A 27,965-nucleotide genomic window follows, 5' to 3' on the forward strand; every position below is an offset into this window, starting at 1 on the left:
ACTCAACAATGGGTTCAGAATCACCAAGTTGATTTTATGCTTTTTTTTTAAAATTATATATAGAAAACAAGCACAACGAGCAAGAGGAATTGAACCAAGTCCAAACTTATTCATACTACAAGTTCATCCCAATGGCCAAGCATAGAACAGAAATGGGAAGAGAACATGTTTGACTTTGATCATAAAAGAAGTGTGTTTATTTATTATGATCTTATTGAATTTCAATTCTTTATTGCAGTAACAAATAGGTACTTAACTTAGTCCACTTGATTTATTCAAGATGTTTCATGTAAGGGGACATGGGCAAGTAACAAGGCAAAGAAAATGCATGTGTGTTTTTTATATTAAATTTTCATAATATTCCTGATTTATTTGCATGATTTCATTACTATATGCACTAACACAAATGTTTGTATTTATTATAGGAAACAATGGAATCAATGAGATCCACTGTTATAGATCAAGGCTTGCTAGTGGATGAATGGAAAATATCTCGAGAAGTGACAAAAGAAGCAGCACATGGTCGTGTTGTTGGTTAGGGAGCAGGCATCAAAGGCAAGGATGTGTATGGTTCTCCAAGTTAAGGAGGTAACAAGCATCAATGTAGTAATTTGGAAGTAAAAGTAAAAGACTTAGAGAAAGAAATCAAGAAGTTGAAAAGAATGATAAAACTTGTTCTTGGAAAGTCTGCACAAGAATCATCTCAGAAGGCATAAGTTGTTTATTTCATTTTATTAATAGATTAAGTGAATGAAGTGTTCTATATTTTGAGTTCTCATGAAAAATGATTGGTGACTTGTCATTGCTCTATTAGTTGATGAACTGAAGTAATTATGGACAATTATTAGATTTTCTGAAATGGAGACTATGCATCGATATAAAGTTGTTTTTATTGCACTATTTTTCTCATTAGTCTCGGCTTCTTGATTATGTTTTATACAAGTTCTTGTTTTGGTAATAATAATGATTAAAAAAAATTTAATGAAATAAGTCTATTTCCGACAGTGTATCTTTTATTTATGAGGGCATGTTGCAGTTGAATATAAAAATAACTAGGTTTATCTTATCTTATTTCGGAGGGCATTTAATTCCATTTCCGACGGCAACATCCTCAGAAATATTTTTTTTCTCCGATGACTCATCATAAACTCAACATTTCCGATAAGACTTAATACGACGACGATCGACGACATGTCCCCCTTAAAAATGAGTTTTTCTGAGAGTCTTTTTATATTTCCAAGGGTACTTGCCCTCGAAAATGTCTCATTTTCTGATAGTGTACGGCTAGCTAGTCAATGTCTAGGTTTAGAATGAATCCCATTATTTCCGCAAAATATGTCTTCCATATAACAATCACGTTTCTTAATATAGAAATTAAAACAACACCAACATAGTACCAAACAAAAAAAATCATATGCTTCAAAGACAATAAAATACACAAATGATACGAAGCGAAGCAAGATAAATGATAATATGTCAAATGAAATTTCTATATGATGGAGTTTTTTTTTTGTTTTTCCTTTCCCAAGTTGAGGTCATGGATATCAGGATATCATTGTCAAATGAAATTTATGTTTTTTTTGGGGGGGGGGGGGGGGGTGGGCGAACGTGGCTGTTATTGTCAAATTAATTTTTATGCACCTTTCTTTTCTTTTCTTTTCTTTTCGTTTTCTCATGGCAATTAACTAGTTTGCTCATGTGGAATTACACATCATTGGCGTTGAAATTGACTTTTAGATACCTCCTTCCAACTTTTTTCATTTCAATTATTGATATGTTTTTTCAGCTTTCTTTTGAAACTTTCTGAAATCTGAATGTATTGGGAAAAACATTTAATCAATCTGAAAGCTCATATTATTTCGGTTTCGGATTGCTCTGAATAAATCATAGTGCATATATTCAGGTCGCTTGAAATTTAAGGTGAAAATGAAATTTACTTGAAATTTCATCAGATATCCTTATCAAAATATTTTGTTACACCAACTCTTTAGTTAAATTTTCCAATATTATATATTTAAATGCCCACAATACAATTTATCATTAAAGAGAAGATAATACACACTAAAATATTATGTGATATGCATGGTATGTAACATGTTTTTCATGAAGTGATTCACAATTTTTCATAAATATTACGTGAGTTAATTAAACTATACCATCATTCACTTAATGAATATCGTATCATTTGAGATAAAATTTCAAGATGCCTAACACTGCTCTTTGTATAATCACACTGCACTTTTAATAGGGTGAATTACAATAAAGTCTTTGTTATCCTTCAAATTTACAAATGAGCTAGCAGTTAACATAATCAATGTTAACCACCATCTTCCTTTAAGTGTTTTTTTCTTTCCCCCATCTCTAGATCCATTGACCACCTTGGATACTAGCTTGCATTAATAGAAAAGTAATTCAACTTTTTGAACCTTGTAATATAAAAGGACCAAATTGACGGTATGGAGGATTTCCCAGCATCGCTACCTTGAGAGGTCTCGGGTCTGGTCCAAGTCCACGTGCCAATTGCCACTGTTTATCAACATCTTCCACTGGTTTCTTGATGGCAGCCAAATAATCACAAATAGATTTGAATTTCTTTTGTATACTGATCTACGATCAAGCAAGCCAACTTTCTTAAGAGGTTCACTAGTGGCAAACTTTTTTTCATTGAAACATAATAACCATGCATGTCTGTGATTCTCAAGATTGGCTGTGGTACCATAAAAAAAAGTTTCATTGACGAATTGTTGGATACATATACAATATGGGGCATAGAGTTTTGCTCAAGATTCTTGGCTTCCACCTAGTTAAATTAAAAGAAACGGATAGAGGACTAACGGCTAGTGATTAATTCAAGGCTTTCATTATCCTTGCTTGTTATGTAAGGTTGATTGTGCTATTTGATCCTCAGTTTTAATTAGCCTCACTTGATTGAGTTGACTTGGATATTATACTGCATGTTAATTGAAGATTTTCTTAATAACATAGTGGAAATGTGATCAAGATAGATAAAACCCTCGCATAAAATAAGGATTTTAATGATAAAAAATTATTAAACCCGTGACATAATCTTTCTAATAGTAAACTGGAAAAGAGAATCCATGCACCCCCAAATAAAAGTCCAATTATAAATTCTGCTTGAAAAAATTAAAATACTAAATAAGATAAGTAAACTTCAATTTTGTCTTACATCAAACAATCTTAGCTGATGATGTTTCTGATTGGCTTAGAAGAATCGTGGGGATGTTATACTTTTGAAATATTAATTTTTAATAGTAATATTACTCATTAATATGAATAGGTTATTTTTACTTTTTTAATTTTTTACTAATTATTTTTTTTTACTTACATTGCAAAGATAAATTTTGAATCATTTATCATTAATGTACAACCTAATTGTAAATATCCAAAGTACCAATATAAATTATTTTGCAGTTACTTGTTTTGTGAACACAATAACTTAAGCAAGATCGTAACTTTATTAGTAAAGATAAAACATAAGAGCAGATGCTGGAAACAATAACAAAATGCAATATAACATAGTACACACAAATCCTTTATTCTTAATATATTAAAGGGTGGTCTAGGATATTTAAGTTTCCATCCCAAAAGACTATAGCATTTTAATTGAGTGACTCATCCTATATTTAAACCCGTGTGTCACCTCATTTTCTAGTCATTTCGAGACATTTCAACTACTACGCATACATCTTGAACGGAACTTTGCTATTCCATCAAGCAGTACAAGAGACTTGCGGGCATACTGTTACTCAATTCTTTATGGATAGACTTCAATGAGGGATCTCATGCCAAATATAGGTGTTATTTTGTAGTGACTGAACCCAGCGTCGGAGAATATCTTTGCCCATTCACTTTTAGTTCTCTCTTTCCCATTAGCGTTAACGCTCATCATAATGTCAAACAAGAACTTTGTTTCGGTTAATTCGTGTTCCTCTTCCTCTGCATTGATAACAATATCTATTATTATTACCTTTCCTCTCTCACCATTGCTTGCAATTGCTGCTCTGCGTTTCTTCAGTATCTTCAACCCATCCTCATCACCTAATCCATGAAAAACCAACTGCAACCATGCCAATCACTCATTTAATTAATATCCACTACTTATAGTGCAGTTCTGTTGTTTGATCTAACATTTTAGTTACAAATGAACTTTTTCTTTTTAATAAAATCCCAACAGTTCGTGCGTGCGTCTATCTATCTATCTATCTATCTATACGCGCACACATACACAAATCATACTTTTTAGAATGCAGATTCATTGTTTTAAATATTGTAAAATAATTTTATAGTGTTGTAGGTTAAACGTTTTTCTACTCCGCCTATAAACACACACACGCACATATAAATACATATACATATAAGTTATGAAAATATAAGTTTCAATGTTATACAAGCCTTTACCAATATGGTAAACTTCGAATCTACACTTGAAAAAATGAGAGCAACCGCACTAGAGAATGACTACGTAAATGATCATGCTAAAGCCTAAACTTCTAGATTCTGTAAAATCCAAATCCTGATTTTGTAAGATTCTAACGTCCGGATATGTGTGCTGCACACAGAACAATTGAAAAAAATCACTGGTATTTACGAAAACGGTAAAGAAGTTGTTTTAAATTTTTAAAATTGGATCTTACCTTGAAGAGAAAGGCATCTGCCGGAGGGATAAACTGAAACATGTCACCTGCTATGTATTTCAAGTTGTCGGCCTCAGGCAGGTTAGCAACAACATGCGGAAGGTCGAGTACAGTGCATTTGATTCCAGGGAATGCTTCAGAGATGATTCTGGAAAACGATCCGTTGCCACCTCCTACGTCAACCAATGTGCCCAACCCTTCAAAGATTTGCTTGCACTCGGTTTTGACAACAAAGCTTGTCATTATTTCAGTGTCACTGGCCATTGCTTCATTGAACCGCTGGTTTATTCCAGGGTTTTGATTCATAAATTCCCAGAACTTGATTCCATGAACAGTTTCCCACAACGTGAGCTCAGTCCCTTTGAACCAACTACTTAAAGACTGAAATGGAGCGACAAAACATGGGTCAAGAAATAATGAAACATTTGGTGAAAAACAGTAGGGCTTGTCTTTGATGAGCAGAGTAGAAGCAGCTGTGAGCCCGTATGCTTCTTCTTGTCCATTGACTTTGGTTTTGTTAAAGCAGCCCGAGTGAACTAACAAGCGCATGAGCCTGAATAAACCAGTCGTTTTTGTAGGCTGAATATCAAGTGCCGAAACCAACTCAGAAAGAGTGATGGCCCGTCCGTGGCAGTGAATTATATCCGCTATGCCTAGCTCAATCGCGCACTTGAGTGACATCGAGCTTAAATGATTAAACAAGAGCTTATGCAGTTGAGCTTGGCCTTGAAACAACTCTTTCGCTCCTTGATCTTGATTCGCATCCATAGATACTGATGATCAATTAAATTAAGCTTGCCTGATTGATCACACACTATAATCGAGAAGCACATTATATATAATCACGCTCGCTCGCAAATGTGGACTAACTTTATGCAAGCATCTTTGACTCCTCATGTGAATATTTGCAAATATGATTTGTTATAATCTAACAAGTTACAATCTAACAACACTGTTAGCATGACTTCGTAATGATGCATGCGCAAGAGAAAAGGACAATAAGATATATTTACTGATCAATGATTCAATTATTTGTAACATATGCACTCCGATTTTCTTAATTAAGTAAGTGATTTAATTTTCCTCTTCGCTATTAATTTTTAAATTCGTCACGACATTTTATCAAGAATAATTGAGCGCGATTACACGCGCCGATGGTCGGATTTTATTTTCATCACGGGTCCGAATTGAGCTTAATTTGTATTAAGCTTAAAAAAAAAAAAAAAAAAAAAAAGGGCAGAATTGTATAACTGGAAAAAGGGGGGAAACGGGTTTGTATTTTTGAGAGAGAATACCCGAGAGAGAGGGAGAGAGAGAGAGAGAGAGCTGGACCTGTTAACCCGAAAACCCGACCCGATTCCGCGATATTGACCCGACGAGTTCTCCCGTTTTCGGCCACCTTACCGGCCGTGCTTGGTACCGATCTGAAGCTTGGAAGCCGACCGTCGTATCCCCGTGGTCCTAGTCGCCGGAAACTGGCCAGAACGCCGGCGATTGGAGCTCGAAAGTCGCGGCCAAGATCCGTTTTCGTCGTCGTTGATTCCGCCGGATTTGTGACGTGCCATCACTTGGAACTGGTTCCTCACATCTCCAGCAACAATTTCCGACCAACCACGATCACCAGGGAGGCCGGAAAACCGCCGAACGATCACCGGAAACTTGCGGATCTTTGGAGCTTCGATCCGCCGCCGGCAGCGCGCGTGGCGACTCACGGCCACCACCGTTGGACTCACCGAGGCCGGAACTAGCAGACCTAAGCTCCCCGTCGTCGTTGACTGAAGTCCGGTCACCGTTGACCGGCAGGGGCAATTCGGTAAATTCATGGAACTTTGGGGTGAGTTTGTAATTTTATGTAATCAGTGGACATTTTGGTAATTTTGAGTGAGAGCAGTGAAGTAATTTATGCTTTCGAGGGTAATTCGGTAATTTAAGACGTTAAGGACATTTCGGTAATTTTATGCCCCGAGGGTAATTTCGTAATTTCAGACAATGTGATTAATTTATGTAATCTGAATTGAGGACAATATGGTAATTGATGAATATGAGGATAATTTGGTAAAATAATGAAATTTGAGGATAAGTTGGTAAAATATTGATGTTGGGGTATTTTGGTAATTTTGACATGTATGGGCATTTTGGTAATTTTACTCATGTGGGAATAGTTTATCGTTAATAGGATTCGAGATTTATTATATTAAATTGGTTGTATTTCTATTTACGGAGAATAATTATAGTGTTTCCGTGATTAGGAGGATCCGCATCCGCGAACAAGAATCAACCCGCGGACGTTGTTGATACCGAGTCTAGACATCATTACTGTGAGTAGAATATACAAAACCTATTTTCATAGTATATGCTGATTTTATGATAAGTATTTAATGCTTCGATTAAATGATTTTCCTGCAAATTAATTTTATCTATGTGTTGGTCTTTATTGTTATTGAGAATGAGTTTGATTAATGATTTTATTAGCGTTTTTGAGTAAAGGCATGATATTAGAATTGAGCAGATTTTGAGATATGTTGAATAGAAAGAAAATGAGATTTCAGATGAGATTCTATGTTTATGTATATGTTATTTTTGAAATCATTAGACAGTACCCTTCCCTCCAGATACAGAGAAACAGATAATATGAGATCAGAAAAGAGATACAGATAAGATGAGATAGAGGCCTTTGGGGCCCGTCGGGACACACATAGAGGCTTTGGGCCGTGTGTTCGGGCGCTTTTGCCTTTTGGGGGCTTATGCATGCACAGTACAGATATATGAGATATGAGATGAGATCGTCCCCATCTATCCGTTGTAGCTCCGGGGCGTGACGTTACCCAAATAGTACGTTATTGCCCGTCCGTCGAGGTCCGGATATGATCAGATTATTCCTTGGGTACTTGTTTGATGACAATTTTTAGTATTCAGTATTTGATATGATGAGTATTATATGATTCCATCGATTTTATGCAAATATATGTATTATAGTGTTTCAATGAACTGATTTGCATTAAATGAGTTTGACCAAGTTCTTATGATATTTTGAGAAATTGATTTATGAAATTGATTTGAGGAAGTGATTTGAGAAAGATTAAATGATTTTAAATAAATTTATTAAATTGTCAGCAGCTACTATCTATTCACTGAGCTCACTGAGTTTTATACTCACCCCTCTTTTATTCTATTTCCCCCCCCCCCCCCCACAGGAGATTTACAGGTACATCAGTCAACCCAGTAGCGAACGTTAGTGTGATATTGTGGCCACGTGATGGTGCTAGGAGTCGTGGATTTAATTATGATTATATTTGAGATTTTTGCGAGCTGTGTTTATTTATTATTTTATGTTATTAAGGATAATCGATATATTTTGATATGAGGATGATTTGGATGATGTTTGATATATTGATTTGAGAAGTTAGTTATGGAGGATGGTTGGATATTAAATTATTTTGGGAGTGTTGCTTTATAATTTGCAGAATTGGATATGTTTTATTTATAAAGGAGACTCTGCCGAAATTTTTATAGAATAGTTTCGATTTTACGAGTTTAGATAGACTCGCCCTGGGAAGTTGCGGGGCGGGTCGTTTCATTATTACAGCACCGTGATTGGCAGGGTGTGATGTATATACAGGCACATTTTATATGTTCAATGTGCTGGTCTGTTTTTCAAATTTTTAAGACATTAATTTGACTCAAAATAATTGCACTCGGAGTACGGAGGTAGAGTTTTCAATTAATTTTATTTTGTTAGCTATTCGAATTTAAATTTGACAAAAGTTAGAGAGTTTAAAGATTAATTTGAAATCATTTATCTCCCTATCTTTTAAAAAATAAAATTCGAAGAGGTGCAGTGATTTTTCACATTAATATTTTACCATTTATTCATCGTTTGGCTGCCAATAACAATTTATAAGAAAAAAAAATAGTATAAAAAATAGTACGCCATCACTGAAAAAAAAAATTCATTACAAGAAAAGAATTCACCACAACACAAGAATTTTTTAATTTTTTATGCTTTTGTATTAAATTTTGTGCTATTTTAAATACATGCAGCATTATTAATTCACTAAACGCATATAAAATTTCTAAATTAACCATCTTTATTAAAAATTATCTCTAGATTCTTTCTCCTGCCAACACTTAGCCAGGACTGTTCTTATTGCAAACTATAGTGTATCTTTTGATAGCTTCAAAAAGATAAGAAATGATAAGAAATTTATAGCTTTGAGGCGCCCCATAAACAAACACACACGGGCATTGTTAAGGCCTAAAGTAGACAATATTTTGTCAGGTCTGAGTTAGGTCATGACATTATGGTATCAGAGCGATTCTACGTGTCCTCTTGAGCCATGGTGGGGCAAATCTCAGCAAAGACGCTGAGTCCCTAAGAGGGTGTATATAACACCCTAGGCGAATCTCACATCGGCAAAGCACGAGAGAAACACTGAGTTCATAAGAGGTGATCCACACCTTACTAATAATCTGTTTATGATTGATTTAATTGGTCAATGCATCGACACCTAAGCTGAGATGGACATAGTTTTTAAATATCAGCCATTAGAGACACTAAGACTATATGCACATGCAGATTTATTTATAGATTAAATCCAGATGACTTTTGATCAAAATAAAAATTTGAAAGATACTTCCATTATTGTGGCAATAATTGCATTTATGAGTTGCTGTAAGTTGTTGAGTGCTTCAATAAACTTTAAAACCCAACCTTAAATGCACCCACTTGAGGCTCATGCATCTTGATCAGAAAAAGCAAATGAATATACGACATGGTAGAATATGAATATGGCAATTTTCTTTTCTATTTTTGCGCTTTTTATTTTTAAAGAGTTGTAAAGATGCCACTGCCATTATGAATCACATTTCAGATGCAGCAAGTGATAAGTGTTCAGAAAAAAAAAAAAAAATGAAAGGCCAAAACTGATAATGTCATTATTACCTTTTCCTTAGAGCATTGTTTCTAAAACTTGCTTGCTTCATCAACAATTGGAGAAACTAAACTTTCCTCGCACATGATACCTTCAAATCAATGCCACTCATCATATATCTCAAAACTTCTGAATGTCTTTTCCTTTTTTGTTCTACAAAACTAACTTCCCTCCATCAATCTCCACCAAAATTATGCTCTTTAGTAAAGCCTACTAGAGTTGGATAATATTCATATTTAGGAAATATCTTACTTGAGATGCTGAACACTCTAGTCCATGTGATTCTTTCAATTCCCAGGCCCCGAAACTACGGTCCTTTTGATCGTTGAAAATGATAAGGCGGTCTCTCCAATTTCTCTAGTTTACAACATACGTATTTTGGTCAGTATGATCTTGCAAAGACAAAATCTCTTCGAATCTTTCTTCTATCAGATCGAATGACACAATTGCATACTTCTTCTCAGAAGCTCCTTTTTGCATTTCAAGCCAATGCAGTAGGTTATTTGACAGAACTCCTATTCTGAAGATATCAGCACTCCAAAGAAAGTACTAAATTTCTTTCCAGGAACTGTTTTTCAGGGGAAAAAAACAAGAAGTTTAGTTTCCCTGGAAACGTTTCCATTTCCAATAGTTGAAATAAAACATCTAATCACTTTATAATCATCACCAAAGATATCATAACCAAACCCATTTGAAAAATCATCTTTTTCAGGAAAAGGATCAGGCATTCAGAATTCCCTGGAAACTCGAGTACTCAGGTTCCACAAAACCATGTTGGTGGAATCAAAATATGTGCACACCATGCCATTACAGGATCCTATAATAGTAGCATCATCTTCAGGAATTTTTTTCCCAGGATAACCAAGTTGCAGTGTTACATTACCGTTACTTAGATCACCAAATCCAAATGCTCTATAATCGATGGATTGAAGTGGAGAAGTCGTGAGTAAGACTCTACAAATTTTATCACTGGTACCGGACTTTTAAAATTGCTTGTTAGAGTTGGAATTTGGCAAATTGAGAATTAGAGATTAAAGAAAACCATGTCTTGGATATACACTTAAACCATAAAAAGGGACCTCAATAGGTAGCCGCGATAGTGTATCAGTAAACATATCTTGTGGAAGTTTGGCCATGTCTTTTTTAGCTTGATTTTGTGTAAATCTGGATCATGGAACCATTTTTGAAGATTTTTCTACAAGTGTGCTTTACAAGATGTGCTTTTTTTTTTTTTTGGTTCATAATGTTAAGATAACTCATAATTTGTACATAGTGAATTGAATAATCAGTACATTGCACTGACAGCTAGACTACTATACTAGAAGATTAATTATTTATTTAAACCAAGATGACTCTGATTAAATCAACATATTTTTTTCTAAAAAAATATTTTTCCTTTTCTTCAAAAAAAAGAAAAAAGAAAAAGACATTGACATCAGAAAGAATCTTTCTTTCAAAAATTGTTACACAGGTCCTTTTGTGTTTAGAAATAGTCACAGAATTTTAGATTTGTCTAAAAAATTTTGTGCATCTAGAAAAGTGTTTACGTTACCAATTTATATTGCCATTTCATTATGGAAGAAACAACTGGTAGCTTGTTGAGAAAATAATAAAGGTATAATAAAAAATTGTAACATACAAAACTTGTTCGCAAAAACGAAAATAATGGAAATTTATGTTTGGAGTCACTTTGACAAAAATAACTTACGATTTTTTTTCTCATCATTTTTTTTGGAAAAACGGAAAATGAACTCAAGAAATGACAGAATGCCTGATTTGGAGTTTGTTCAAGATCAAGAGCTTGACTTGAAACAAGAATGCAATAGCCTCTGGATCTAATAACATCTTCTCACAGTAAGTTTCGTTCAATTTTTGGAATTGTGTTGATCGTTTCATTTGAAAATAATTATTGGGCTCTCGCTATAATATCGCAAAATAAAATTAAAGTTGTGACAGTAAATGATACATACAAAAGTGTACCTAGTCTGCATGTCCGAATTTTATAAAATCTAAAGGCTTGTTTATTAAATGTTTGATGTCTGAAATTTTATTAATTTCATATCTTTTTTAAAATTTACATTTGTGTTTCTAATTTATGTCTGATTTTCAAATGTTTACATCTAAATATAATAAATAAACTTTTGCGATTTTTACCTAAATAGAGAAAAGGTCTAAATGAGAAGTAAACGTTATATATTCCAAAACTATTTATAAAATATACTTATTTCCTAAACTATAAAATTTAATTTATTTTTTGTTTTGATTTAAAAGGATATACATATCAAATAATCATGTTTAATATTTTTTATATTTATAAAAATAAAAAGAAGCCATTTATATTCATATATTTAAAAAAATATTGTTCAAATATTTGTATTCATACTTTAGAAAAATTAAAACTCATTTATATTTCAGATAAAAAAATTAAATATTACTTTAATTTGGACTTGGAATCAAAATTGTCAAAATAGTGCAGTGATGTAATATGTAATATATAATTTTTTAGGGTCATGCTACGTCACATCATATGTCACATACAACAACGCTTGAATTGTCACGCAAAATAATAAAAATTACAATAAGTGAAACCATTGAGCTGTAATAGGTTGACTCATGAGTTTATTTAAATGTTACATAACATGTAAGTGAGTCTAGCCCTAATTTTTTTTATTCTAGTTAAAATTTGAATTTTGTGTCTAGTGGTACCTCACATCAATATGCTTGAATTTTGAATGGTATATCGAATTTTTTTTTCTAAGTGAATGGCACTGTGATTGTCGCAGTACATAGGAAAGCTATCTTTTTTCACACCTAGCTCTTATTGGAAATTCTTCATCAACCAGATTTCTTTACAAACTTTAGTCATTACAATATAGTCTGCTTCAGTGGTAGAAAAAGTGAGACACTGCCGAAGTCTTTACTGCCATGAGACTACTCTCCCTGTAAAGATGAGCAAATATCTTAATAACATCTTCTCACAGTAAGTTTCGTTCAATTTGTGAAATTGTGTTGATCGTTTCATTTGAAAATAATTATTGGGCTCTCTCTATAATATCGCAAAATAAAATTAAAGGTGTGACAGTAAATGATACATACAAAAGTGTACCTAGTCCGCATGTCCGAATTTTATAAAATCTAAAGGCTTGTTTATTAAATGTTTGATGTCTGAAATTTTATTAATTTCATATCTTTTTTAAAATTTACATTTGTGTTTCTAATTTATGTCTGATTTTCAAATATTTACATCTAAATATAACAAATAAACTTTTGTGATTTTTACCTAAATAGAGAAAAGGTCTAAATGAGAAGTAAACATTATATATTCCAAAACTATCTCTATAAAATATACTTATTTCTTAAACTATAAAATTTAATTTATTTTTTGTTTTGATTTAAAAGGATATACATATCAAATAATCATGTTTAATATTTTTATATTTATAAAAATAAAAAGAAGCCATTTATATCCAGATATTTAAAAAAATATTGTTCAAATATTTGTATTCATACTTTAGAAAAATTAAAACTCATTTATATTTCAGATAAAAAAATTAAATATTACTTTAATTTGGACTTGGAATCAAAATTGTCAAAATAGTACAATGATGTAATATGTAATATATAATTCTTTAGGGTCATGCTACGTTACATCATATGTCACATACAACAACGCTTGAATTGTCACGCAAAATAATAAAAATTACAATAAGTGAAACAATTGAGCTGTTATAGGTTGACTCATGAGTTTATTTAAATGTTGCATTACATGTAAGTGAGCCTAGCCCTAATTTTTTTTTATTCTAGTTAAAATTTGAATTTTGTAAAATCCTAACATCTGGTCCTAAGCATCATTAACTAAATAATACACGCAAATATGTAATTAATTAAAGTATAAAATACTATTAAACTACTTATAAAAGACAACTATGTTTATATACATTGCCCACCACATGTGGAATTCATGGATTTCAAATAGTCACATATGGTCCTAAGTAACAAACCATTGGAAACAAATATGGCAATTTGTATTACTCTACTAAAGGCTTGCAATGGAATCATCTCACACAATCTTGTGACATGCAAACTCGCGAAAAAAAAAAAAAAAGATAGCCAACTATCATTCAAGTCTAGATTTTCTTCGTAACTTAGCCAACGACTAGTCAATGTCTAAGTTTATAATGAATCCCAATAATTCAAGAAAAATGTTTCTTCCATTTATAATTCCTCTATTCTTGATATAAATACATGATACGTCGTGTACCCTAAGAAAATAAATCAATAAAGCATTCAGTCCTTTATAATGTTAGGAAAAGAATTCACACAAACAACTACAAAGAAAGCGAAAGCAAACTTTTTCCCTCCTTGTGTGCTTAAAATGGAATATGCATCACAAATTAATACACAGAAAATAAACCAATACAATACAAAGTAATAAATCAACTCGAAGAGACACAAATTTTTACATAGAAAACCCAAATTGGAAAAAACTATGAGATTATAGTCCAATGTAATGTTCCACTAAATAAATAATGGGATTAAAACACAAATTCTTCTTCAGATAACATTAGATATTAACAACATCAACAATCTCAACAATTTTGGCTCACAATAAGACTCTAATATCTATCTCTCTAACAAATGAGTATTTTAAATAACAACCAACGAAAGGATAAAATAAAAATAAAAACTAGTAAGAATGTAGAGGACTATGCTAAGAACTTACATTCCAAATTCATGAGAAAACAGAGTTAATTCTCCTTCTAATTGTCTAATCAAATATTGAAACCCTTACTTACAAATTGAATAGTCGGCCATAGGCTCTCTTTTGTTTTTTTTTTGTTTTGGTCTCTCTCATTTTTGTGTTGTTCCCACGTTACTGCTGCTTCTGCTTATTTACTTTTATGTATTATATTGGATAATTTCACTTACCCCTATTCTTTCTTTAATTACTTAAACAACTACACTAATGGAAGCTTTGAGCTTAGACCATCCCAATAAGATGAACCCACAAATCTCCCCCTCTAGGTTATGTGGGGGGCACCACCAAGCCCGCTCTCTGCTTATAATGACTCATTCTTCATTGGGTGAATCTTTTCAAACACTAACAATTTCTTCTCAAGCACATCTTGTATCTAGTGGTACCTCACATCAATATGCTTGAATTTTGAATGGTATATCGATTTTTTTTCCAAGTGAATGGCACTGTGATTGTCGCAGTACACAGGAAAGCTACTTTTTTTCACACCTAGCTCTTATTGGAAATTCTTCATCAACCAGATTTCTTTACAAACTTTAGTCATTACAATATAGTCTGCTTCAGTGGTAGAAAAAGTGATACACTGCTGAAGTCTTTACTGCCATGAGACTACTCTCCCTGTAAAGATGAGCAAATATCCTAATAGGGATTTTCTAAAATCAATATCATCTGCCATATTTGTATCTTTGTCCACTTGTAACGCAAAATTGTCACCACCAAAGCATAAACATACCTTAAAAGTGCCTCTAAGACATTTGTGAATCCATTTCACTACTGCTAGTGTTGAAACGACTAAGAGATATTTGCGAATCCTTTTCCAAGATTAGAGAGATATGACTGATTACACTTACTGCATAAGTAATATCCAGCCTTCCACAAACTACAGCATACATCAATCTGCTAACTGCTGAAGCATAAGGAGCTCTTCTTGTCTCTTACTTCTCTCTCTCACTTGAAGGACAATGCTCGAAAGTAAGCTTGAAATAGCCTACCAGTGGAGAACACATAAATTTTGTTCTCTCAAGTGAGTTTTAAAGTTTATTTTATTTGTGTTTTTCTTCCTTACTAGTTTCTTTTATGTTATGTTAATTTATAGACTAGATCTCTTCAGATTTATATGGTATTTTGACATAATGTTGACATTTCAATATAGTTGTGGCACATTAAGTACTTGGTCCCATATTTATCACACTAATGGTTGGTTAAGAAATAAATGGCATAATAATTAACTGGAAAAAAATGCAAAATACAAATATGTGAGAACTGCTATAACTATAATTTTAATCCAAGAGTGGATCCCGTAACCTTAGTATATTTTTATATTGATTCTTATTAATTTCCTTTCCCACATTCAATTTTCTTTGTTTAATAAATTGACTACTAGATTTTAAATTCCACGTGGTTCAACCCGGACTCACCAAGTTATACTATAACTAGACACTCTTATACTTAGGAGTAATAACACTTTTAAGTCGTGTTAAGTTTATGGTGCTCTTGCCGAGGAGTTATATGTTTGATTATATTTATTGTGTGTTTTTATTTTTTCGTTCTCTTTCACTTTTGACTTGATTTTGCATATTTGATTCATTGCTATGATATGTTTTGATTCACTTTCTAGTATAAATGATAGATAACGGTAATTTGTGACTTTTTAAGTTGGTATTTTCAGTTTTCCATAATAATTGAAACCAAAAAATGGAAGAAATACAACATAAATTGCATAAGCATTTTACTTCTGTCTCTTAAAATGCTTTTATGAAGATTTACAAAGCTCATTATAAACGATTGCATTTGTTAATGATCAATGAGATTTCTACTGACATTTGTTGGTTAATTGAAGCAAATATCTAATAGGCAGGTGAGTTTTCTAATCCATTTGTTTCTTACGTGTCTGGTTTTGGTAAAAACATATTTGTTAAAAAAAGAACAGCTAAGTGGTTTTGCTCTAAATGTCCTAACTGTGTAAGACTTGCATGTAAAAGACCACAACTTTAGGAATAGTTTCTATAAATCATGAAGATAAAATCAAGTTTGTTAAGAATGGCATGAGTAAAGAATTGTTAGATGATATCTTACGATCTCTTGATATGCATCCGAATGAATATGTGGTAAGTGAAATTCATAATTTATGGAAGTTGTTCCAAATAGAAAGTGCAAAGTTCAGTCTTAGGAATCTGACTCCAAAACCAAATGATAGGGGTGTTCATAATCCAATCCAATCCGCTCAATCTGTCTAATCCGTGAAATTCGATCTGTATAAATCCGATCTGTGAAAATTTAAAAATCCGCAGTCGATGGATTGGATATGGATTTACTTATGTAAATCGGTAAAAATCCGTGAATCCGCAAAAAAAAAAAAATTTATTTATATAGTTAAAAATTAATATAAATTTAATTAAAGAATATTATAAATGTGACATTACATAGTTACATAAGCACTATAACATATCTTAGCCATTACCCAATAATAATATTAAATAAAAAATAATTAAATAATTAAATAATCAAATATACAAATATAACTTGTAAAAATTGTAAAAAAAAATAAAAGTAAAGTCACACGCACTAGCAAAAGCAAAGTAACATAACGCCAAGTTACCAACAATTTGCAAAGTTACCCAAAAACAAAGTAACGTAACGCCAAGTCACTAACAATTTGCAAACAAAAAACCTAAGCTTCTCCGCCGTCAAAAGCACTAGCAACACCCAATACTAATTCGATACACATTCGACATCGATTTGTAGGACGTCGGCCGTGTGATTCTAGCGAGAAAGCAATCTTCTTCCCCGAGTCCATTGAGCCACTTCACAATCATTAGTTCCAGCCAAACAATTATACTATCACAACCTTCAAGATCGCCACCCGTACTTCTCCTGTTTCCCATCGTTGATGGCTTCGTAATTACCACTTTTCGACAAGTGCGATAGCCCTAATAAAGGATCAGACTGTGTTTGGTTTCAAAAACTTCGCCATTTCAATTAATTTTGGCTTTCTTTGAACAATTAATTTCGGTGTTATATTAATGTATTATTGTAACTTTATTTGAACAATTAATCTTAGTGTGTTATATTTTGAAACTTTAAACGTATTATTGTAGCTTTATTTGAACAATTAATCTCGATGTGCTATATTTTGAAACTTTGAATGTATTATTTTGGTTTTATTTAAACAATTAATTTGTTTAAATTTTATTCAATTTTAAATTTAATTGGTAGTAAAATCATTTTTATATTAGATTTTTTTTTATTTCATTAGTTCATGGATTAGGGAGAACTACAACTTTTTAATTTGGAAACTAATGCGCAAAATAGTGAATTGGATATGGATTAAGTTAAATCCACATCCGATCTGCAGACGTATGGATTGGATATGGATTGAGTCAAATCCGCATCCAATCCGCAGATGTATGGATTGGATATGGATTGAATCAAATCCGCATCCAATCCGCAGATGTATGGATTGGATTTGAATTGAGTTTAATCAATCCGTGGATTGGATTGGATTGAAATATTATAATCCGCAAAATTGTGAATCGAATATGGATTGATGTCTAATATGTAAAATCCGATCCGCGAACACCCCGACCAAATGGGAAGCCTATCCTCAACCCATAGAGGGCATTCAAATTGTTACTAAGTATAAAACCAGAGGAAGATGTCAGCCATAATCACAACCACTAGTAAATATCCTTTTATTTTATTGTTCTTTTATCTTTTGCATTATTATTATTATTTTTTGTGTGATTTTATATCTAATCACTATTTTTTTTTTTTTACTCTTTGCTTATGAATTATTGAGCTATAAGCTTTACGCGTCATTTGACAAACACACCACCCCAGTCATAGCTGTGTATCATTGTGTATGTTACCAAGATCTTTAAATAAGTACTCCTTTTCAAGCACTCAATTTTTTTTTCTTTTTAGAATTGTTCAAATGGCAGCAAGTTTGAGCAGCAACTTAAAAACATTTGTGTGCTTTCTGAATTTCACTATGAAAAGTATAATGAATTCATTCAAGCAACCATAGATTTTGGTCGTGTTATAGCTAAGAGAAAATTACATCTTGTGTATAGAGGTGGTGATTGAGGGTTGTTAAAGATTGTCTTAGAAGCTGCTTTTATTCGAGTAAGCCAAGTGCTAGACAAAATTCCAAAAGCTTTAAAACTTTTGGGATGTCTGCCCAGTCCACCAACTAGAGAGAGTTTGTTATCTCAAGTCTGCAAGAAAGAATATATGAAATGTTAAATCATGATGGTGCCTTCAATTTCTTGCCAGAAGATCTTACAACTTTAGGGACGTTGATTATATTTACTTCTTGGGATCATTTGAATATCCATAAATAAAATTCATTGGTTTGTTAAATATTAATAACTTTAATTATGTCTTAATAGCATTTCCTAATCATGCAATCAAGAATTATTTCATTCTATCCTCAACAAAAAAAAAAACTCTTTATTTGTGCTCTTACTACTAACGAGATACTTGTTCTTTTGTAAGTTTACAAACTAAAGTCAGATCCTATGACTTTAGTGTTGGATTGGTTAACCAATGATTATGGCTTAACCCTCGTAAAATGTATAAATTATATTTAACTCTCCGTTTGTAAATATTTTCTAACAGTGGCTAGGTTATGTCTGTTACAATGTATATGTTTATAATATTGATTTTGACGATAAAAAACTTTATATGTTTTTTTATTAAAAACGTTGGAGCTTTCTTTAAACAATTTCTTAAAGGCCGTATAATATTTTTAGATATGTTCATGAAATTTGGATAATAGTTAACTTTAATCGAAAAATCATTTTCTACGAAAATTATATAAAAATGCTGATTTTGGAAAACAACGGTGAATCGTTTACTTCAAATTGTTAACCAATAATTTACAGAAAGGTATTGACTTTTAATCTTGAACGTTTAACAAAAACGGTCAAGCCAAATTTGTTTTGCAGGTTTCTAGAATTAAATGGTGAACCGTTAATATCAAACGTTCACCGATAATTTCCAGAATAAAATTATATGTTAATCTTGAACCGTTTAGCAAAAACGGTCAAGCCAATTTTGTTTTGTAGGATTCAGGAATTTAACAGCGAACCGATAATTCCAAACAGTTAATCGATTATTTGAAATTTAGGCCAATGATTATGTGGACTAGTCAAAACAGTTAATCGATAGAAGTTAACAGCAATATGATTTCTCTAAAAAAGTCAACAACAGCTAGTTTTTAGCTCCAACTATAAAATGGTTCAATCAAATTCAAATGAAGAGAGATCCATGAGTTATCATTGAGCTTGCAATTAATAATACAACCTTCATTGAGCCTTAAACTTGTTCTTGTTTCATTTATTCACACTTTGAGCCTTCATTTGTAATCATATACATTGTGTGAGAGAAAATTCATTTGTAATCTTTATTTTGAGTGATTGTAAGTGTTGGGATACACTTAGGTTAAGCGATTGGGGATAATCTCTTAGTGTAAAGGTTGACTGACACCTATAAAGTCAATTGTAAGTGTTCTTAAAGCCTTTGAGGCTTGATTAGTGGAATTCTCAAGCCCGACGAGCTTGGAGATGTGGAGGTAGGCAAGTTGGTCGAACCACGTAAAACTCTCTGCATTTGATTTTCTCATCCCTTATCTTTTTAATTTTGTGCATTGTTAAATTTATTGTTATTGGTTTCATTAAGGAATTAATTTATTTTATTGTGTGGTTTTGTTTGTTCAAAGTTTTAGAAACTCAATTCACCCCTCTTGGGTCGTATAACTAGGATTTCAATGTCTTCTAAACTTAACTTCTTTCTTCTAAGACAATGAGGACAATGTTTCCTTCAGGTTAGAGGGAGGGAATAGCTGATAGTTATGGAATGTCTCAGTCCTGGTGATGTTTTTACTAATTTTTGTTATAAAGACTAACTTTGAATAAATTTAAGTCGAAGATAACTGAATATTGAGTGTAGTGATTTCGGAAATGCATCTTCTTAGTTTTAGAGTTTTTTTTAAAAAAATTATTTTCTAACTTTTTTTTAATCATCTCCCTTTAAGTTTTTGTAATCCATTCAGATGTGATCGCTCTAACCTCTTCTTTTATTTTTTTTAATTTTTTTAAAAGAAGCAAAAAAAAAATTTGGTGTGATCTTTTAATATTGGATAACATAATGACTTCCAAATTTAGGTGTTTGTACTATCTTTGGCCCTGAGTTATGTTATACCATGTTTTCCACCTTGTAGGTTGAAATGTAAATTGAGAAATTTAATGAGTGAGTTGATTAAGTCATTTGAAGGAATGAACATGTCATGGTAAGTCCAAGTGAGTTTTTGAGCCTATTATCCTTGGAGAATAACCTTGTTTGCTTATACAACTTCACGGTTTATTATACAAGATCTCTATATTTTTTTAAAAGTCAACTAAAAAAAGTGATAAAATTTGAAATGAAAAAAAAATTTGTGCAGCTGCATCTGAAAGTCCGTTGAATTGGTGGATATTAAAGATTATTTAGAGCCCTGAAAGATGACAGAAATGTCATCTTTGATCCATTTGAGTCTTTCAAGCCATCGTTTTATGAAGTATCCATAGTTAACCTTTTGAGGCTAGAGAAATGAAAAAAAAAATTTTTTTGGTAACCTATCATCTTGTCCCACTCCAGTATGGAGTATTACACTATATTTTATGGTGAAAGGTGCGCGACTGTCTGGAGAGAAAGTCGCTTAGCACCCTTGTCGCTCAACTCAAGGGCGACTCTCCATCGACACCGGAAGAACCCCAACCTAGAGTGGGTTCCCTCAAATATTTGAAAATTAATAAAGATTATATATTTGTGAAAATAGTGTTATAAAAAATAAAATAAAAAATGAATAAAATAATATAAAAAAAGAAAAAAATCCCAATGAAAAGTACCTTGCAATCTCCGAAAGTCCTTTATTTTTCAAATATATATTTTGCTTCTCCTATTATCCCTTTTTTTTTAGCCATGCTCCTAGATTACGTTACGTCTTAATGAAAGCTCTTCTTAATTCTAGGGAACTATAGTCTGAAGTAGAAACTAGTAATATAGACTAAAAGATGTGGTGATGCATAAAAATAAAAATAAATTAGCTTGGCTAGTAATTTTCTTAACTTGAGATCATTTTATTTCTAAGTTGTGGGCTTCTTTCACCTTGATTAGAGATGTGATATTGTTTTACTATTCCCTTAATCCACCACGTATTAAAGTAATTGTTTTTTAGGGTATTTTCTTTTGAGAGAGTTATTCTTAACCATGAGATTTTGGGGTTTAACACATCATTATTAGAGGTGGCTTGATTAATGTAGCTCTAATAATTTATCATTTTGCACTATTTTACTTGACTGATTTATGCTGGTGTGATTTTCTTTAGGCAAAAAATAATGCTTACACTTTTATTTGATTATTGTCATTAATCCGATGAAACAAGTAAACATAAATTTCAAAAAATGAAAAAGAGATTTTAATTTGGGTTTACAATTTTGTTAATTTTTTATCGCTTAAATTGTTAGGGCCTAATAATAACTTGGTATTACAGTGTTGATTTATTTGCTCATAACTCATAAATTATTTTAATACTCTCCAAATATAATTTTATGTTAAATTAATTTGTAGTATGTTAGTTTTATTTTAATTTTATATTGTTGATATATTTTAGGAATAAAGAGGAATTGGAACTGGAAACGAGAAACAGAGAAGAGTTACTAAAGCCATTTGGAATGCATGACTGAGGAAATATATTTAAAATAAAAATAAAAAAGAGGAAAGTGAGCAAACAGATTGGTGATAGTCAGGTGGTCATTTTGCCACCGGACCATCACGCTTCTCTATGTAAATATATAATAAAAAATAATAAAGAATTAAAAAATAAAAGAAGAACAAGGGCAGTGCAGAGAGAAGAGAGGAAACTGAGACTAAGGCTTAGAAAACTTTCTTCTTTGTATAGTTCATTCTCTTGTAATATATTTCAGAAGTTTGTTAAACAAAATGAATGTTTTTTTTAATCAATACAAGTGGCTAATTTTTTTAGCTGAGGTGAAAGGTGAACCTCGAGAATTCAAATTATTGATTAATTACTCTCTCATGTGAGCCTTAAAATTTATTTTATTTGCTGTGTTTTTCTTCCTTATCAGTTTTTTTTTATGTCATGTTAATTTATAAATCTAAATTTCTTCATATTTATATAGTATTTTGACATAATATCGGCATTTTAATATAGTTAAGGCATATTAAGTACTTGATTCCATATTTATCACACTAATTGTTAGTTAAGAATTAAATGGCATAATAATTAACTGGTAAAAAAATGCAAAATACAAATAGAAGAGAGTTGTTATAACCATAATTTAAAATCTGAGAATGGATTATATAACCTTAACATATTTTTAGATTGATTCCTATTAATTTCTTTACCGCTTTTAATTTTTTTGGTTAATAAATTGACTACTAGATTTTAAATTTCCCATGGTTCGACCCTCAACTCACTTGTTATATTATAATTAGACAATCTTATAATTGGGAATAATAACACATTTGAGTCATGTTAGTATGCTTCTTGAGATAACCATAACTTTCTACTTTTTCAATCATGGGAAATCTTCATGCCAAAAATCTGCTTTGCCTATGTAGTTGGCAATGGTTTAACAATGTCTTGCTGAAACAATGATTCTCCATAAAAGAATCAAACTTATTATAATACTTTCTTGGTGCCTGTTTTAGCATACAAACTTTTCTTTAACTTGCACATAAGTTCTTCTTTCCTTTTAACATTGAACCATTCTGGTAGCTCTATGTATAGTTTCTCCCCTAAGTCACTATATAAGAGAGCTATCTTTACATCAAGTGTTCAATATCTAAATTTAAGCTAGCTACTAATCTATAACAACTAGAATAAAAGACATCCTCAATACAGGAGAAAATATTTCTTCAAAATCGGCATCTTTCTTTTAACTAAAACACTTCATAACCAATCCAGCCCTGTACGCCTACTGTGAGTTATTTTCAGTTTTCAACATGTAAACCCATTTGTTATTCAGCGTCCTCTTTCCCTTTGGATGATTTATGTTGTACAAATTTTACTATACTCACAAGCGCGCGAATCTATTATAATATAGATTTGTTATGATAAGTGTCGATCCTACGAGAAGGTTATTTTTATGTGTAGTGTTAATTTTCTAAGTGTTTGTGTGAGTTGGTTGTAAGTGATTTTAAATTTTAAAATAAAATGGCGAGAATGAATTACAAATGAAAACTATGCAAATGAAACGTTTGAATCTCTGGATTCATAATCCAACGTTTCACCATGGGCTTAATATTTTATTTTTTATTCCAATTAATTCACGAGGAGGGTATCTCCACTCCTCATAATCCTCACTCTAATAAATATGGTATCAAGCGCTCAATGTGCCAGAGGGTAATGATCTTCCATTAAGTGTGGTGTTAAGAACACACTGTGCCAGACGATAATAATCCTTCTGTCGACAACGTAACAAGATTGTCCACTAAATAGCTTAGATGCACTCTCTATTGACACTAAGTCAAGACAACCCATAAAATACTAGAGGAGAAATTCTCTTTAATAATTATGGTGCTAAGTGCTCATTATACCAGATAGTAACGATCTTTCACTAGGGAGTCAATATATTGTTCAAAATCTAGACAAGATACACTGTTTATCGAATATGAGTCAAAACAACCACATAAATCAAGGAGGAAAATAAAATAAACTTACCTAATTAAGCTCATGGGTCACCTTAAGACTTTACATTCAACTCAAACTTTAAACTAAATTAGCCACTCATAATTGAACTAGGGGTAAAATGATAATTTTACTAAAATACGTCAAAAATACAAGATGAAAAGAGAATTACAGAAAATGAAGTTTAAAAAATGGATTCATGGTCATCAAATTTGGAGGGAGCCCTCTATTTATAGGTGCAAAGGGTGAATCATGGCCATTGGATGAAAATAATTCAAATGCTCAGGATTGCGACATGTGACAAGTTTTGATTGGTTGGAGCATATCATCAGTCAACACCGTATCAGCATTTCAATCCAATAAAATGTTGCCACATCAGTATTTCGGTCTAATAGCATCCTACCACATCATCGGCCAACGCCACATCGTCAGTCAATGCCATATCATTAGTCAAATAGGATATTGCCACATCATCGGTCAATGCCATATAATTGTACTGTATATGTAAACAATACCATATATTTAAACAGTACCGTATAGTGAACAGTACCACATACCTGTTTATGCTCCTTGTAAGGTTTTTGACTGTTTCGAGTTAAAAAATGCTATCCATTTTACTGTTCAACTTTTGTTAGTCGTGAAATGGGCAAAATATCTCTGAAACACATAAAATTAGAAAACACATATAATAAAAGTTTAGAGGATTTAAACACGTAAAAGTGGAAATGTTAGTGAGACTTGGAGTATAAAATGAAAAATTTTACCCTATATAAATATGCATTCTCCAACACTCAACATCATAAGTGTGGTTCTCATTCTATGGATTTCATCTATTATTACATGTAGGGCTGGGCAAATAAACCGACCCAACCCCATCCAATCCAAATACTTTGGGTTCGGATCAAATGCAGATTAACAGTAAGACCTAATCGGATTGATTTTTTCAAACACGATCGGATTATGTTTGGATCGGATCAAACCTGATCCGATCTAAAAATTCAATCGGATTGCAAATAAAAAAAATAAAGAAACACAAAACCCTAATTTATCATTTCTCAACACCATACAAGCACAAGCAGCCACTAGCCCACCACTATCCAAAAGTCCAATTCCAAAGAACCAATCTTATCGGCACCAGTCACCACCGTTGAACCGCCACTGTGCGCCGTAAAATTAAACCAGCAAATCGCACCAAGTCATGAGCCTTGAGCCTTTGTTTTAAGCAGTGAGTGTTGTGCAAATTTTATTAAACTCGCAAGTGCACGAATCTATTGTAAAATAGATCAATAGTGATGAGTGTCGATCCCACGAGGAGGTGAATTTTAATTGTGTGTAGAATTAATTTTTTATGAAGATAATTGGATTTGTGGTGAAAGTGACTTAGATTATTCTAAAATTGGAATTGAAATGACGAGAATAAATTAAAGATAAATCTCTTGAAATGACGTACTTGGGTATCTGGATCCGTATCAACATGCATCATGGGCTAAATATTCCTTATTAATGTCAATTAAATCATGAGGGGGCTTTCCACACCTCATGAACCATGCTCTCATCAATATGGTCCTAAGGGCTTATCGTGCCAAATAATAATAACCTTGTACTAGGGAGCCGGTGAAACCAGGACAGTATATAGACAAGATTATTATTATTTATCGACGAGAAGTCAAAACATCCACAAAAACTAGCGGGGAAGAGAAAATAAATTTACCAAATAAAGCCCATGACACATGTTGAGACTTCAGCTTCAACCCAAACTTGAAAGAAAATTAGCTACTCATAATTGAACTAGGGGCAAAATAGAAATTTATTAAAATACATAGAAAATACAAGATGGAGAAGGAATTGCAGAAAATGAAGCCCAAAAAATAGATTCAGAGATGCCAAATTAGGGGGGAGGCCACCTTTTTGTAGATACATCGAGTAAATCATGGCCATCGGATTAAAAACAGTTTCGACGCTCAGGATTGCGCCACGTCATCAGTCAACAGTACGTGATTTGACCACGCGGTTTGAACAGTGACACGGTTTGACCCGGCTTGAACAGTAATGCTGTTTGGTTGAAAATAATTCTATATATATGCATGTACCGTACGCTCAATTTTTGGTCCATTAGCATACTGCCACATCACCAATCAACAGTGTATAAAAATTTTAGTCCAACAAGATCGTGACACCTCATCATTCAATGCCACATCATCGGTCAATGCCACGTCATCGATTCGTCTATGTGAACAGTGTCTTGAACAGTAACATAGACAGTATCATACATGTGTACAGTGCCATTTTTCCTTTTATGCTCCTCCTAAGGTTTTCGACCGTCCTGAGTTTAAAAGTAATGTCCGTTTTGCCGTTTGATCCCTCGTTCATTGTAAAATGACCATAATGCCCCTAAAATATATAAAATACTTAATTAAAATAAAACACACGTAATTAAATCACAAGAAACTTAAATACATAAAAGTAAGGGTGTTAGTAAGACTTGAAATGTAAAATGATAATTTTCTCCTTTATAAATATACATTTTCTAACACTCAACACACCCCCCAACCAAAATTCAAATCCAAAACAATATTTTTTTTTAACAATCATGTTTATTCAATCAGACTAATGATAATAATAAAATAAAAGTATAAGCATTATCTCCAGTCTAAAGAAACATCACATCAACATTAACCATCCACATAAATCAGCCCAGTAGACTTTGTCCCAGCTACTTTTAAGAATGACATGTTAAACCCCAAAATCTCACTGGAAATAGTGACACTTTCACAAAGAAATTAAACCCAATAAAAATAGTCACTCCAATGAATGGCAATTGAGAGAAAATAATAAAGAAGTGATATCACATGCTCTCACCAAGATAAAAGAAATATGCCCTCAGGTTAGAAATAATACTATATCAAGTCAAATAAAAATGTTAGTTAACCCAATTTATTTATTTATTTATTTTTTTATGCACCACTACATCTTTTTAGCCTAAATAACTAGCGTCTACTTCAGACTATAGTTTCCTAAAATCAAGAAGGACTTTTATTAGGACGTAACGTAGGCTAGGGACATGGCTAACAAAGGAGGGGAAATAAGGAAAAAAAAGTATATGTTTGAGAAAAATCTAGAGATTTTTTTTTGAAGTTGCAAGGTGGATTTCACCTATTATTGTTATTTTTATTTTTGAAACAACAATTTTTTTTTTTTGCTTTTTTTTGGCATAACTTCACTGAACAAAATAATTATTTACATTTTTCTAAAACATAAATAGGTGATGGAACTTGTAAGATATCGGGTAATACTCCAAATCGGAGTAGGTCAAGATGATAAGTTTGACAAAGAAATTTTTTTTTTAAAGGCTCAAAAGTGTTAACTATGGATATTTTATAAAACAAATGGCTAGAAAGGCTCAAACGGATCAAAGATGGCCTTTCCATCATCATTTAGAACTCTAAATAATCTTCCATATCTACTAGTTAGATGGGCCTCCAAATGTAGTAACACACATTTTTCCTTTTTTTATTTTACAATTTTTTTTAAGGGTTAACTCAAAAGAAATCTAGAGATCGTGTATAAAATAATAAGCTGCTAAGTTGTATAAAGAATGGGCAAAAGGGTTAATCTCCAAGAAAAATTATAGGCTCAAAAACTCACTTGGTACTTATTATGACATGTTCATTCCTTCAAGCAACTCATATTTGTTTCTGACATCAACATATAGAGTAGCAAACACAGCGTAACCTCACTTAAGACCAAAGATAATACAAATACTAAAATTTGAAATTAATCATGTTATCCAATGTTAAAACAAATCACACTTTTTTTTAAACCTAAGAAGATGCATTTCTAAAGGCACTACACTCCATATTCTACCATCTTCAACTCAAAAATTTAAAAATATATATTTATAAAGGAGAAATTAAAAAGAGGAAGAAAAA

The 27,965-nt window shown here is 32.2% G+C and overlaps 1 protein-coding gene, 1 long non-coding RNA gene and 1 pseudogene across 2 annotated transcripts; 2 read left to right on the forward strand and 1 right to left on the reverse strand.

Moving 5' to 3' along the window:
* LOC127899889 (uncharacterized) overlaps nucleotides 1–27,965 on the forward strand; it is a 116,749-nt pseudogene that overhangs the window by 59,012 nt on the left and 29,772 nt on the right.
* Nucleotides 3,458–5,484, reverse strand: LOC112496860 (trans-resveratrol di-O-methyltransferase-like). The gene is made up of 2 exons (XM_052433317.1): nucleotides 4,656–5,484; nucleotides 3,458–4,078 (listed from the first exon to the last, which is right to left on the reverse strand). Exons 1-2 carry the CDS (start codon nucleotides 5,421–5,423, stop codon nucleotides 3,776–3,778), a joined length of 1,071 nt encoding a protein of 356 aa, XP_052289277.1. The 5' UTR covers nucleotides 5,424–5,484; the 3' UTR covers nucleotides 3,458–3,775.
* Nucleotides 5,830–8,112, forward strand: LOC127899698 (uncharacterized). Its single transcript, XR_008051641.1, has 3 exons — nucleotides 5,830–6,489; nucleotides 6,905–6,973; nucleotides 7,850–8,112. It is a non-coding gene; the product is annotated as an uncharacterized LOC127899698 (long non-coding RNA).

The sequence above is a fragment of the Citrus sinensis genome, chromosome 9 (assembly GCF_022201045.2).
Source record: "Citrus sinensis cultivar Valencia sweet orange chromosome 9, DVS_A1.0, whole genome shotgun sequence".
NCBI lineage: Eukaryota > Viridiplantae > Streptophyta > Magnoliopsida > Sapindales > Rutaceae > Citrus > Citrus sinensis.